This window comes from Mirounga angustirostris, unplaced genomic scaffold (genome assembly GCF_029215605.1).
Source record: "Mirounga angustirostris isolate CCGP_5_RB_7025 unplaced genomic scaffold, mMirAng1.0.hap1 SCAF_9, whole genome shotgun sequence".
Taxonomy (NCBI): domain Eukaryota; kingdom Metazoa; phylum Chordata; class Mammalia; order Carnivora; family Phocidae; genus Mirounga; species Mirounga angustirostris.
In genome coordinates, this window is record NW_026991717.1 from 92,295,267 (window position 1) to 92,310,402 (window position 15,136).

General features: G+C 35.8%; 2 protein-coding genes across 3 annotated transcripts in view; one reads left to right on the forward strand and one right to left on the reverse strand.

Annotated features, from left to right (window-relative positions):
- FANCM (FA complementation group M) overlaps positions 1-15,136 on the forward strand; it is a 108,919-nt gene that overhangs the window by 83,174 nt on the left and 10,609 nt on the right. The window lies entirely within an intron of this gene.
- The window catches only part of MIS18BP1 (MIS18 binding protein 1), a 42,117-nt gene that overhangs the window by 16,378 nt on the left and 10,603 nt on the right, over positions 1-15,136 (reverse strand). For both annotated transcript variants that reach the window (XM_064570995.1, XM_064570996.1), the window contains 7 exons: positions 14,264-14,337; positions 12,103-12,233; positions 9,739-9,826; positions 8,612-8,769; positions 7,856-8,007; positions 7,078-7,174; positions 3,253-4,120 (listed from right to left, as the gene is read on the reverse strand). In XM_064570995.1, the coding sequence (XP_064427065.1) occupies positions 3,253-4,120; positions 7,078-7,174; positions 7,856-8,007; positions 8,612-8,769; positions 9,739-9,826; positions 12,103-12,233; positions 14,264-14,337 (1,568 nt within the window). The remainder of the gene's footprint in view (positions 1-3,252; positions 4,121-7,077; positions 7,175-7,855; positions 8,008-8,611; positions 8,770-9,738; positions 9,827-12,102; positions 12,234-14,263; positions 14,338-15,136) is intronic.

A 15,136-nucleotide genomic window follows, 5' to 3' on the forward strand; every position in this document is an offset into this window, starting at 1 on the left:
AAATAATCCTGTGTGGGGGACACTGAGTGGCTGGCTGGCTTAGAAACTGGGTGGCAGTCTACCTCTTAGTTCAGTTGTCAGTCTTGGGTATGCTGTTTAGGATCAAATCCTCACATGTGCAACTCAGGGGTGAGCCCAAAAGTTCATCAACAACTTTATATAGGGTTGCTTTCCCTAGCTCCTCCCTTTGCAATTTTTAGTTCCCCAGGGTTCCTGTTTTGGGTTCTCTGGCAGAAACCTAGGGTTTTAGTTACCCAGCTCTGCAGTACACTTCATACAACTGTATCTTTCTGCAGTGCCAAGCACAAAGGACAGAAAGAGAAAAATGCAACACAAAAACAGGTTGCCCTACCCTTTTTTTTTTTCTTAAAGATTTTACTTATTTGACAGAGAGAGAGAGCATGGGGCTGGGGTGGGGAGAAGGGGCAGAGGGAAAGGGAGAAGCAGACTCCTCACTGAACGGGAGCCTGACACAGGGCTTGATCCCAGGACCCTGACTGAGATCATGACCTGAGCTGAAGGCAGACACTTAACTGAGACATGCAGGCACTCCAGTTGCCCTCCCCTTTTGAGACCTATATGTAATTGGAAGGTTTCCTACTTTCAGAGTTTTAGGTACATGTGGGCTCCACATGCTGCTGTGATTTTCACCCTTGCAGGATTACATGGAGACTGTGACGTAAGAGAAAGGAGAAAAGAAAAAGAGAACTGGGGGACTTCTACTGTTTCTGAGTGTTAATCGTCCCCTTGCCTTCTCCCCAAGCCAGAAGTGGAGGGCTTTTCTTTGAACTCTTAGTCATGCCTCAGTGCCCACTTCTAAGTTTTAAGTGGCCTTAATCTAGGTTAAGGAACACCAGAGGGAAAACTAGAAATATGCCCCCACTTCATTTCACTTAAAATTCTGGTCTTTCTCGATCAACCTGCTACTATGTATCTTCTTTTTTTTTTTTTTTTAAGATTTTATTTATTTATTTAGACAGAAAGAGACACAGCGAGAGAGGGAACACAAGCAGGGGGAGTGGGAGAGGGAGAAGCAGGCTCCTGGCCGAGCAGGGAGCCCGATGCGGGGCTCGATCCCAGGACCCTGGGATCATGACCTGAGCCAAAGGCAGACGCTTAAGGTCTGAGCCACAAAGGCGCCTCTACTATTTACATTTCCTGAGTCAACAAAAAGCTGTTCCATGCATTCTGTTTATAGCTGCACAGAAAAAAAGACTAGAATTTGCTTTCCTTGTCTTATTGGGAACTGGAATCTTAATTTCAGGCATTAAAATAATCGTAGATGATATGGATATACAGTAAAGGTTGAAAACCTTTACTATAACAAAATGATGGGAGATATAGCTGAAAAGGATAAAGTAAAAGTATTGTATGCTGTCAATGCAAGGCAGAAGGATCTCTATATAATTTGAAGATTGGTAAGAATGCAGGGAAGGTTTCTGATGTTAGAAGCACAATTACACATTAAAATTAATCTGGAGATACATAAAACAGATTACACAGATGCAAACAAAGTAAAAATACAAGGCTACTTCCATGGCAGGCATTAGAAGTCTGAAAAAGAGTAGTGTGAAGAGAAAGGGTGCAGATGGAATGATCCTGTGGAAAAATCTATAGCTCCTTGAGAACTACTTTGATTTAAAAACAAAAATCAATAATGATAAAGTTTAAACCTAGTTGACTGAAAGTATTACATTTTCAGAATCAGGAATGTCAGGCCAAGTAGATTGGCAGGGGAAAATAAGTTTAGTTTTTGACATACTAAGTTAGAATCTCTTGCAAGTGAGATTTATGGAGAGATGCCCAATAGGCAAAAGGAAATACAAATCTTTTTTTTAAGATTTTATTTATGAGAGAGAGAAAGAGAACACGAGTAGGGAGAGGGAGAAGCAGGACCCTGGGATCATGACCTGAGCCAAAAGCAGACATGTAACCGACTGAGCCACCCAGGTGCCCCATGGGAAATACATATCTAAATATAAGAATTCAGGACTAGGGATACAGATTTGGGAATCCCTGTTCAAAGAGTAAAGTTAGAACTATGGAAGGAAAAGATCACTGAAGACTACATTATCACAGCAAGAAATCAGCCAAAACCAAGAACTTTGGAGAAGGAAAATTCTCTGCCTGAAAATAAGACAGAGAAGGAACATTTAGGAAAATGAAAGAGAAGAAACATAGTGGCACAGAGATTTCAAGAGTGTTTCAAGAAGGTAGATGTGAAAATAAATTCTAAATGTTATAAGGTTAGGGAGCACTCAAGCAAACGAATCCCTGATCGTGGTATGTTTCTATATTCTCTCTTATCAATCACATCTTCCTTTCTTTCTATTAGATCATTCCCATCAGCACACCACCATACTCTGGCTTGAGTCCTCTTACAAACAAACAAATAAGCAACCAAACATACATTTTCCCTTATCTTCACACTCTTCTATTACCTATCCATTTTTTTGTTCCCTATCACTGCCAATTTCTTGTGTTATCAACCTAGGTTGTCTTTACTGTCTCATTCACTCTCCATTGCTCAACTATGCTCTAGCTTCCAATGCTACTGCACTACTCAAACTGCCTGTCAAGTCTATGCAGCTAAACCCAATTCTTGTCATACTTGGTTTATTAGCAGCACTGACCATGAAACCTTGGATGGATCACCTAATTTGTGAGGCTATTTCTACTCTGCAAATGCAGGGGAAAAGACCATATTAAATAATCTGCAGGTCTGAATTCAGCTTTAAGGTTTTGTAATAGTAAATTTAACTATAAAATATTTCTTAAAATATGATGATCTGAGACAGCAGCATTTGTTAAAATTTTTTTCCCCACCTTAATTGAGGTATAATTGTCAAAACTGTATAAAGTGCACATGGGATCACTTGATATACATGTTTAGTGTGAAATGACAACCACAATCAAATAACACATCCACCCCCTCACATAGATACCCTTTTCTTGAGGGGGAGGGTAGCTGTCTTGAAAGATTAAATGGGAAAGAAAGGAAGATTAACTTTTCTTTTGCTTATATGCAAGCTGTAGTACCTAGTAGAAAGTTATCTAGTTAGTACCTAGTACCTAGTTAGAAGTTATCTGTATTCTCCCTCCATTCTTTGTATAAATTTCTCTCCACGTGTTTTTGGATATCTTCCATATTAATGATTAGAGGTCACTAAATCAGCTTGTTATTGGAATTTTTAGGTCTTCAACTGTTTTGTGGCCACTCTAGATATTTCAGAGTCAAATATAACTACTTACCAATGAAGTTTCTGTAATTCCTTCTCATTCCATTCTTCATCCTGAATTATACCAGGAAAACATTCAAAGGAATGCCTATTTGTCTCATTAGATCCCTTTGCCTCAATAATTGGAGACTCATTCCTAATACCAGATTTCTGAAGATTTTCTTTAGCAGAACATCTAGCTTTCTTTTGTTTGATATAAAATTCACTTTCACTTTCTTCAGTTTCAGATTCAGAAATCACTGGGATTTTCTTTGCGGTGGTTCTTGTGCTTTTCTTCGGGTAAACCACTGTTTCTTTGGTATTCCTTACTCTGGTTTTCTTAGCAATTTCAGCTTTCTTTCTAATTCCCTCTTCTGTTTCGCTCTCTTCACTAGACAAATCTGATGAGGACTGATGCTCATAAAATGACATAGATGCATTTCTGATTTTCTTCAATTTTGGAAACAACCTTGTATTTTTCTTAAAATCAGAGGTGACCGTTTGTTCCTTTTTAGGACTAGATATTTTGATTTTCTGGTTGACTGTGACTAAATCACATTCACTGCAATCTTCCTTTTTTTTATTTTTATGATCCACACTATACTCAAATGCATTTTGGAAGGTCTTTGTGGGCTTACTGGACAAATGTGCAGTTCCATTTAAGTCTGATTTACTTTCTTTTTGATGCTTTGGCACTGCAAAATCTGTTACTGCTTTAATGGTGCCATAGGACAGATTATACTTCATGCATTTTTGTTCTATCACTTTTTTAGACTTAAGTGGTGTCACTAAAATATAAGCTTCCTTCTGATTAGGAGCCATATGTTTTCTTTCTTCGTCTGAGAAAAACAGTTGTCTTGAGGTTAGAATGTCAACGGATACATTCGATTCTTCAGTTCTCTCTTTAATTTCATAAGACAAAACCAAACATCAAAATCTCAGATTAGCTACAAAGCACAAAATTTTTTTCTAAAATATATTTTTTCCCCCATAAACTCCATTGTACATACTACTGTCATTATTAGTCTTCCTGAAGTACCAGTCTGTTCATATTACTGCCCCTTCAATTGTAAACTTATTTTTTAAATCAACTGGCCCGTGACTTCTTACAGTCTACTTAGTATACAGATAAACTCCTCTGTCTGGCCTTCAATGTAGTTCTAATCTCACTGTACTCAATCTGAACCGTATTCTATGTCTACGAGACCACTATTTCTCCCAATTTTCTTGATTCTCAACTTTCACTAATATCATCTACTTGGAAAGTTTTCTTCACTCACAAACCAAATCACTACTTGCTTTATTTATTTTTAAAGATTTTATTTATTTTACAAAGAGACAGCCAGAGAGGGAACACAAGCAGAGGGAGAGGGAGGGGGAGAAGCAGGTTCCCACAGAGCCGGGAGCCCAATGCGGGGCTCGATCCCAGGACCCTGGGATCATGACCCGAGCCAAAGGCAGATGCTTAACAACTGAGCCACCGAGGCACCCTTCGCTACTTGCTTTAATTCCATTCTCTAATCTGCCTCGTCCACAAACTTTGTCCTGATTCCCTCAACTGAATGAAAGTTCTTGAAATTTCCAGATTACTTTTAAATAATACCATGTTTGACAATGTGCCCTGCATTATAAACACAAACTTGTCTTATCTTTGAACTAGACTGCAAAAAAATCCTAAATAGTAAGAATTTTGTCTTCATTTTTGGATTTTTTTGTTGTTGTTGGAGTTAGTACATAGCCTTTCAAATATGCAATAAATGATAAATAAGTGTTAAATCAACTCTTTAGAGATAAAATATTTAGGTGACATAAAAAACCACTAGGGTTGCTAAAACCTTACTAGGTATGTAATTCCTTACATGAAATGCAAGCTATCCTAGTTAGGGGAACAAGGAACTCTATTGTGTGGCCCCATTATCATCCCTAATGGTGGCAATGGAAATACAGTTTTGCTGAGTTGCCCAAACTCCATGAAGCATCATGGGATAACAATCAAACCAGAACTTGGGAATCTTTATTATATTGTGTCACTAGTTAAAGAAAGAATATTAAAATGAGAGAAATTCTCCAATTTGCAACTTAAGAAACCAGAAGCCAAACTAACTGAACTTCTAATTATAAATTATCCAATTGCAATTATAATATATAAAAATTATAAATCATCACACCAATTGTCATAGTGAAATACTGCAACAACCGACACATTATGTACCATTTTACAAGAATGATAAAATGAAAGCCTGATGAGTAAAGTTGGATGCTGGAGAGAAAAGAAGCCACTAAATTATAATTCATGGAGAAGTGGTACTAATCAAAAGTAATCAAGAAAGTTTCTACAAGATTTCTCAAGGGAATCATCTATCTTCCTGAGGGAAGTGTTTTCTTTTAATTCCTCACATAAATCTGATTCAAATGTTCAATTGGCAATTTGAAAATTTTGAACTTTCTAATTTTAAACAAAATACTTTTATTCTGAATATTTTTATTCATTTTATTAAATAATCTGAATAAAGATTCATCCTATCTGGATACTTTAACCTAAATTGCATGATCCTGATAGTCTAAATAGTATTGTTTTTCCTCTCTACTTCTTTAAACACTTAGTAAATGTTCTTCACTTTCACTTCCTTTCACTTAAAAGAAACAAACTGAGGGTTGTTGGAATGGTCGGGGTGGGAGGGATGGGGTAGCTGGGTGATAGACACTGGGGAGAGTATGTGCTATGGTGAGTGCTGTGAATTGCGTAAGACTGTTGAGTCACAGACCTGTACCTCTGAAACAAATAATACATTATATGTTAAAAAAAGAAGACGACGATAGCAGGAAGGGAAAAATGAAGTGGGTGAAATCAGACGGGGAGACAAACCATGAGACTATGGACTCTGAGAAACAAATTGAGGGTTTCAGAGGGGAGGGGGTTGGGGGGATGGGTTAGCCTGGTGATGGGTATTAAAGAGGGCACGTTCTGCATGGAGCACTGGGTGTTATACGCAAACAATGAATTATGGAACACTACATCAAAAACTAATGATGTAATGTACGGTGATTAACATAACATAATAAAAAAAGAAATAAAATAAAAATGCTACTAAGCTGATGGATTTAACTCAATATGAAATTTTAAACTTGCTAATGTATAGAGACAAGGCTCTTTAAATTCTGGTATGCAGATTTCAATGAAATCGTACTGAAAATCGACACACATAGCTAAATGATGGCATTAATTTCATTAAAAGATTCATAGTCTTTAAACATTTCTTTACAATGTAAATCAATAAAGATATATCACCTTAAACATTCCAAAAAGCATATTTAAAATAATGTATAGTTTTGTTATTAAAAAATTAGGGGTGCCTGGCTGGCTCAGTTGGTACAGCATGTGACTCTTGATGTCGGGGTTGTCAGTTTGAGCCCCATGTTGGGTGTATAGTTTACTTAAGAGAAAAAAAGTTTAAAAAATAAATAAAAATTATTTAGTATCTAGATTAAGGGAGGCAAACCTGCAAGTAAATATGGTATGTAAGGTAATAGATTATTTTATTATGCAAATTATGTTATATAGAAAAACAAAACCCTATTGTACACCTGAAACTAATAACACTGTATATGCTTCAATTAAAGAAAAAAAAGGTATTCTAAAAAAAACCCATAAAAAAAAACAACAAAAACCACCCCCAACATTTATAAACATTGAAATACCTGGTTTACCATTTTAGATTTGGAAATTTATGAGACCACTTATTATATATTTGATATAATTTTATTATATGTTTAATATAATATTATGTACTATTATTATATTAAAAACATTTCAAGTAAGAGCTGTCTGCTTAATATAAAACCTATAAAGATATATTACCTTGCTTCTGACTTTTAATTATCGTTTCATTTGTTCTTTCACAATTTCCAAGTTTCTTTGAAGACAAGTTTTCACATTCTTTCTTTCCAATTAATTCCTTCAAAACAAAAAGACAGCTTTTTATTTTATTTTTTTTAAAGATTTTTTTATTTATTCATTCGAGACACAGAGATAGAGAGAGAGAGATTGAGAGCATGAGCAGGGGGAGAAGCAGACTCCCCATGGAGCAGGGAGCCTGATGCGGGGCTCGATCCCAGGATCCTGGGATCATGACCTGAGCCGAAGGCAGACGCTTAACTATCTGAGCCACCCAGGCGCCCCAGCTTTTTATTTTAATAAACCTATAAACATGACCTCAAGTATTTTCACAGTATGTATCAAGCATATAAATATCTAGGTACTTTTAGTTCTACAAATTTCATTAATGGAGGCATTCAGAAACTCATTTCCAAAAGCTTAAGCTTTTGGAAGCACCATGTGGATAACCAGTATGTTAGATAGTTCCTTTATTGATTTAATACCTGTGATATGTCAAGTGTGCACATGCGTGCACACACACAAACACATTTTATTTAAGCCTTACTCTAAGAGCTGAACTTTCTGTTATTATTGACTGAACTTTTCCAATGAGACACGGAGAAAATAAATATCAAGAGATTGTCAAGATGAACAAAAGGCTGATATTTAACAGAATTCATGATTTCTAGTTTGGTCCCGAACCTTTTTAGTAGCATCACACCACCACTCTACATTATCACAGTGTACAGTAAAAGCTTACCTGATTAGATAAGTCATTTCCTCCTCCATTTTGAAAAGTATTATTTACTTGGTCATCTGGGAGACTTAACGGTGGTTTATTTTGGCAATTACCATGGCACACGTTTAATTCTGTGGCTCCTGGCAACCTACCGCGCTTAGCATTTTTCACTTCTATGTGTACAAAGATGGAGATATCAATAAATTATTATATAGAAGATAAGCTGCCTTTCCACATTAAAGAATTCACTTTCAAAAACTATTATCTAGAAAGAGTAGTAAGTTAGTGTTCATACTTTTTTCCAGCAGGGGGTAGGGTGGGATGTGAGGCAGATTATAGTTTTGGCAAAGAGTTGACACAACAGTTCTGCCAGCTACCTTTATAGCAATGGTCATTCAAAAAAACATGCCATTCCCTCCATGAAAGCAAACTGGTTTTGTCTAGTAACAAAAATGTAATTTAGTATAAAAATTTAAGCATCTGTAATATAGGTCTAAGGTAGGTTGTTAGCCTAAATACTTAAGTCTAGGAAACAGAACAATCATCTTTCATTGACATGTTCATTAGTGTTCTTGATTGTGATGAACTAAAATGTAATATTTAAAGAAGTAAGCAGAATGCTCACTATGAGCAGACTGCACTGTAGTTTTTCAAGTATAAAAAATAAGAATTTTAGGGCAGTGTAAGTCAAAAACTCATTATGATATAAACAGATAAATGTGGAGCTCATGTAAGAATTTACCACCATACCAGGAGAAGAAAAAAGAGCAAACATACCCAAATGACAACAATCAACGTCGTAAGTAGTGCTGGCTCTTTGGAGGACATCTGTTTGGTTTTCTCTTGCATTATTTTTTGATGATTTTCGTATATCAGGGACAAATCTTCCAGTTTTCTGTTTTTGTCTGGCCTTTCCCTCTTTCTTTTCACAAGCCCTAAAAACAAGTATAGTATTTTTCCTCTAATATTTGTTCTCAAAAAACAAAAACAAAATATACAAATAAAGTCCCTCAGATAAAGCTTCCCCCCACCCAGCAAAGATTACCTTTAATCTTACATTATTTAAGCCTTTATGACTTCTACCTCTTCCCCCACAAAGAACTGAAGGACAACAGCTAAATCAAAAGAATCAAATAAAACCTTGTAAGTGTTTACTACTCTATGCTCTTTTATTTTCTACTTAGGCTAATACTGTAAGAAAATTACAGGACAAATGTTGCCAGTTGCCTATTTTTGGAAATAAATTTTACTGAAACACCGCCACATTCATTCATTTAAGTACTGTCTATGGTTGCTCTTCCGTTACAAAGGCAGAGTTGAATAGCTGATAGAGGCAGTATGCCCATAAAAACACTTCCTATCTGGCTCTTTACAGGACCACCCCCTCCCCGCATTACAAGTTATACAATTATACTGTGATTAATTAACTTATATCACTGTATCCTCTATGAGTTCCTTTAATGGCAAGAATTAATCAAATTTTCTTTGCTTTCCCTGTGCCAGCACAGGGTCTGCTAAGCAACTGACAATAACTACTGAAGGAATGAATGAAAGAAAAAAGGACCAAGAACTCTACACTCATGTTTAACAGCAACATGCCTCTTAAAGGGTGGTTGAATGAGGATGCTCCCTGAAATGTCAACAGTGTTTTTTCTTTTAGATTTATTCCATATGACAGAAATTCTAGTAAAGTATTACTGCTTTCTAAAAATCCAAAATCAGAGAGAACTTCAAAACTAGCATTCCCTGCCCCCCAAAAGAAATTAAAACCAATTTACATTGGTTATATGAACAGATATATTTGTAAAAGCCCCTCAAATTATATACCTAAAATGGGTGCATTTTATCAAATGTAAATTATACCTTAATAAAGTTACTTTTTTAAAAGTTAAGAAGTACTTTACCTTAATTGTTCTAGAAAATTATCAATATGCTCTTTCCATTTTTCTGGAAAGCCAAACATAAACTTCCTTATGAGATAGTTTGGATATCCTATTTAACAATAAACAAACAAAAATTATCTAAAAGCCAAGAATTTTAAAGACATGTCATTGGTTCATCATTGAAAAAATATATACTTATTGCTCACTTTGTGCCAAGCACTGCCACAGACATTAAGGATTCAGCAGTTAACAAAACAAAAATTCCTGCCTTCATGGAATTTGCCTTTTAGTGTGAAAGAGAAAGCAAACCAATAAATAAACATCTTGTTTGTCAGATGGTCGTCAATGCTATGGAGAAAAATTATGTAGTCAATGGGCAAAGGGATACTAGTGTTTTTATGCTGGGGAAGGAAGAGGGGTGCAGGCAGCATTTTTAAAAAGGAGAGTCAGAGAGGTTCACTGAAATAGCATTATTTGAGTAAAGCTTTGAAGGACATGAGGGAGAGAGCCATGTGGCAATAAGGGATTAAAACACTAGAAGCAGAGGGAACGAAATAAAAGGCTATGAGGTAAGAGTGTGCCTGGCCTGATGTAAAAATTAGTATAGTTGGAGTGGAGTGAAAGAAGCTAGTACTAGGAAACTACTCAGAAGGGAATAGAGGCAGTAGGGGAACAAAGAAGATGGTAAGGCTTTGGGGTCATTTTATGGACCCAGTCTTTTACTTTGAGTGAGATGGGAAGCTATAGAAAGACCTTCAGTGAGGGAGCCACAGGATTTGACTTACTTTAACGGGACTGTATTAGCTGCTATTTCGAGAAGTCTATGGAAATACAAGTGAAGAAATAATGAGACCAGTTAGGATTCTGCAATGGTTCAGACGAAAGACAAGGGAGGTCTGGACCGGAGAGGTCAGCAGAGGCCTGGCTTCCCGATAAATTATGGAGATAATGCCAATAGGATGTACTGACCCACTAAGTGTGGGTGTGAGAGAGACTGAAGATTCAAGATGCCTCCAAGGATTCTGGCTAGCCACTGGAAATAAGGAAAGACGGGGGATCTACCTAAGCAGATTTCAGGGAGAAGACCAGGTTTTAGACATATCAAATTTGAGATGCCTGCAGACATCCTAGTGGAGATGTCAAATGGGCAGATGGAAAATGAATTGAGTGGCTTGGGGAGTTTTTTTGGTGAGAGATAGAAATTTGGCATTTGTCACCATACAGATGAAAGTTAAAGCCTAAAAGAAATCAGCACATCACTGAGTGTATACAAAGAGCCACAGTCTACCCCATTACTTAGAGGCAAAGAGGAAAGAGCAAAATAAGCAAATAAACTAAGAAGGAATAGAGAGTAAGACAGCATGAAAATCTGAATACAGTGTTCCAGAAGGCAAATAAAGAAGTATTTCAAGGAGGTAAGTAGGACTAACTGTGATAAGCATATACTAGATTTAGCAATGTGGGGGCCCCTGGTAACTCTGATAAGGACTGTTTGGTAAAGAATTGCAGTTTAAGTCATGATTAAAGAGAATTTTTTAAAAATGGGAAAGAATTCAAGGAATCAGAATCTTCTGAGCAGTTTTTGCTGTAAACAGTAGCTGAAATAAGTGGGGTTAAAAGGGTTTAAAACTGTTTTGACAGGATAAGGGAGAATACTGGAGTGATATCCTTGAGTGAAAGAGGGAAAATGGAAAGAAGGGTACAAATGGATAGGCTGACACAGACAGGAACATGGACAGTTCAGAACAAAAGTAGATGCAGACGCAAGCAGCTCAGTAGATGTGATGGTGAAGTTCTCTTCTGAGTGTTTCTATTGCTCAAGCGCTCCCCTCCCTCCCCCAGCACCTCTCCTGTGAGAGGAAAAAAGGAGGTATTGAAAATTTGTAAAAATGCGCAATAGCCATCAAGGAGGATGGGAGAGTGAATGCAATAGGGAAATGCGGTAGGATGCCAAGTGGCACCAAGAGACAACAACTTGTTGCTGGTAATCACAAACTTAAAGTAAAATAATCATGTGTGTTCTTCTTCAGCCACATTACTGTGCACAAGGCATAGGCAGAAAATTAGATTATAACAGGACTGGGGTTGTGCTGGGCAGGTTCAACAAACTAGAGAGTTAAATTATAGCCTTATAAAACAATTCCTCACAAAACATTTCACTTGTATTTTTAAAAATCACTGGACTTATTTAAACTGTCAATAAGGGTGATTAAATCAGAGAAGAATAGTCAACACATAATAGTTTTACACAATGTGGTCAATTCTGTTTTAATTTTTTTTGAGTCATAATTTTAAAACACCTAATTAAGAATAAAAAATAGATATCACTTAGAAATACGATTAATTGCTTCATTTAAAGTAATTTATAATAATGACAGTCATTACCTGCTTCCTTCATGGAAATCCGGTCTATCATCCCTTTTAAAATATAAATATTTCCTGATAAAGTCCTAAGTCTGTTGTGCTTAATCCGTTCTATAATGACATTACTGTGCCAATATATGTTAGGGATGTCTCTAGGAGAAAATTAAAGGCCAAAGTATTCACATTTTACCAGTAATCACAATGTACATATATAAGTTTACAAACTTTTAATAATAGAAAGTAATAAATTCGCACTCCAGCTACATTAGCAGTATTATTCATTTAAATACAAAACATCTGAGGGCCAAATATTGTAGCAGAACTCAACTGCCTAGCTAATGTGATCCTCAGAGTATGTACCAAGAAACTGTACTGTGGCCAAACCAAATCACTAATAAAAAATTTATCATTAGCAAGGAAGCAGGGGCCTTCTCTAAATAACTGGCGCAGACAATGCTTGCAACTTCATCTTAACTGATGCCAAGTTTCTAAAGAATGTCCTCCTGTCCCCTCCTCAGGGCCTATACTATGTTAGCTTTCATGCAGTTAAATACTTTGGATTCCTCTAATCCTGCAGGGTTTTGTTTTTTTTTTACCCTCACTACCCATCCAAGTATTTTTACCTTCCTCTTTGAAAAGTACCAAAAAGAGGTTCCAACCGGGAAAAAAACAAACTGCAAGATCAAATCACTAACCCATAAATCTACTCTTCATAGTTCCTTAAATGAAGCTAGGAATATGAAATAGAAAGAACAAAATATAAAGATGTATTAGATAAACACTGAACATTCCCAATTCATCAGATAACTAGTAATAATCACACTAATTACAAGTGTAATATGACAGTTAAGTTTCTTTCATTTAGTCAAATGGGATTAAACTCATACATATTTTAATATAGTGATCTTGTGCTTTTTTGTTTTATTTTACTTAATTAACATTTAAATAACCTCTGAAACAAATAATACATTGTATGTTAAAAAAAGAAGAAGAAGAAGATAGCAGGAAGGGAAGAATGAAGGGGGGGAAATCGGAGGGGGAGATGAACCATGAGAGACGATGGACTCTGAAAAACAAACTGAGGGTTCTGGGGGGGGTGGGGGGATGGGTTAGCCTGGTGATGGGTATTAAAGAGGGCACGTTCTGCATGGAGCACTAGGTGTTATACGCAAACAACGAATCATGGAACACTACATCAAAAACTAATGACGTAATGTATGGTGATTAACATAACATAAAAAAAAAGTACCCCCCCAAAAATAAAAAAATAAATAGGCAAGATAAAGAAATTTTTAAAATATAAATAAATAAATAAATAGCACTCCAAAAGCACTGTTCTCAAGTCTTACAAATATTAACTTTAATATTCAAAATAACCCAAAGAATAGGTAATATTACCATTGTGCAGAAACTGAGACTGAAAAAGGATAATAACTTGCCCATGTTATATAGCTAGTAAGGCAACAGCAGTGGGATTCCAACAAAGGCAACACAGACCACCTCTTTGATATTAAGGAAATTGGCCCAAGACAAGCAGAAATAGAATGGGCAAGACAGATTTTAAATAAACAACTTATAAACTTCTAGGGAGCACCCTGAACAGTGATATATTATCTTATTACAACCTTTTATTACAGTTTTTTTTAACCACTAAGAAATTGGTTTTGAAAAAGAGACGATGTTGCTAATAGAGTAGCAAAATTAGGCAAAGCCCACTTACCTGATGATGCTTTTGCTTTAGTAAGAACCAGAGAGTGCCAATGATTACTTAATATGTAGCTGTATGGCAAAGTTTTAAATAATTCTGATTCCTTTTCTGGATCAGTAATTTAGATCTGGTTGTCCCAATTTAGATGTGAGAATCTGGACTGAAATGCATGTAGTAAATATTTACTACCCATATATAATTAAGCAGAGAACACCAGTCCACTTATTAGAACCTCTGAAAAAAATAAAGCACTGTGTATACAAATTTGAGTTGTTACTATTCTAAAGGGAACTTAACAGGTGAAAACAAGAAATCTGGTTACAATCAACTTGGCCAGCTTCTGCACAGTCCTTTTACTTTTCTGGCTTTAGTTTGTAACCTCGTTACAAAGTCTTTGTTTTATAGGAAGATGCATCTCCTTTTAGCTCTTATACACTTATAAATTTTATTAGAATAAGGAAATGTTATACTTACGTCAATTTTCCTTCTACACATATAGCAGTATTATTATTAATGATTTTAATCATCCATTCCTGTAGCTGGACCACCTAATCAACATAAAATGAAGTATATATTTCCTATGTTACTTGTAGCAAAAACATTACAAAATCAATTTACATCAAATTAAAAGAAAAAAACTCATATACTTAGTGCTCATCTATATAAGAATCACATTCTATTTTAAATAGTAATAAGGTAAAAACTCTTGTATACAATAAAACAGAAAAGAGGGAGACTGAATGGAGGCTGTACTGCATAATTTTTTCTCCAATCCAGAATCAGTTCTACATCAAATATTCTTAATATCGAATATCTCAACCACTGGAGAAAAAAAAAAAATCCCCGAAAATTCTAAGGTATCCATTAAAGACAAAAGACCTAACTTAGATAAAAGAGTCAGTTGTGAAGTATACACTTCACCATCATTCTTATCCCTAAAAAATATAGCATTTTTCTTTTTTTTTGCAAAGTTGATTTGGAGTTGCATTTAATTTTCTTTAACTACAAAGGTGATTGCTAATAATCTGTATTTAACAGCATTCTATTCCAGAGCAAATATCTAAACAGCTTAGAGAATTATTTTAGGACAAAATCTTATTGTAGAGGAAAATTTCTGTGAATGTCTGTGTTGAGAAATTGCTTCTACTGAGTAACAACTTAACACTGAATTATTTCTGATGAGAAATTCAGCAAAAGTCAAAAATAACTAATTTGAGTAGCCATTTACTTTACATACAAAAAATTATAAATTTGTAGGGCGCTTGGGTGGCTCAGCTGGTTAAGCGACTGCCTTCGGCTCAGGTCATGATCCTGGAGTCCCGGGATCGAGTCCCGCATCGGGCTCCC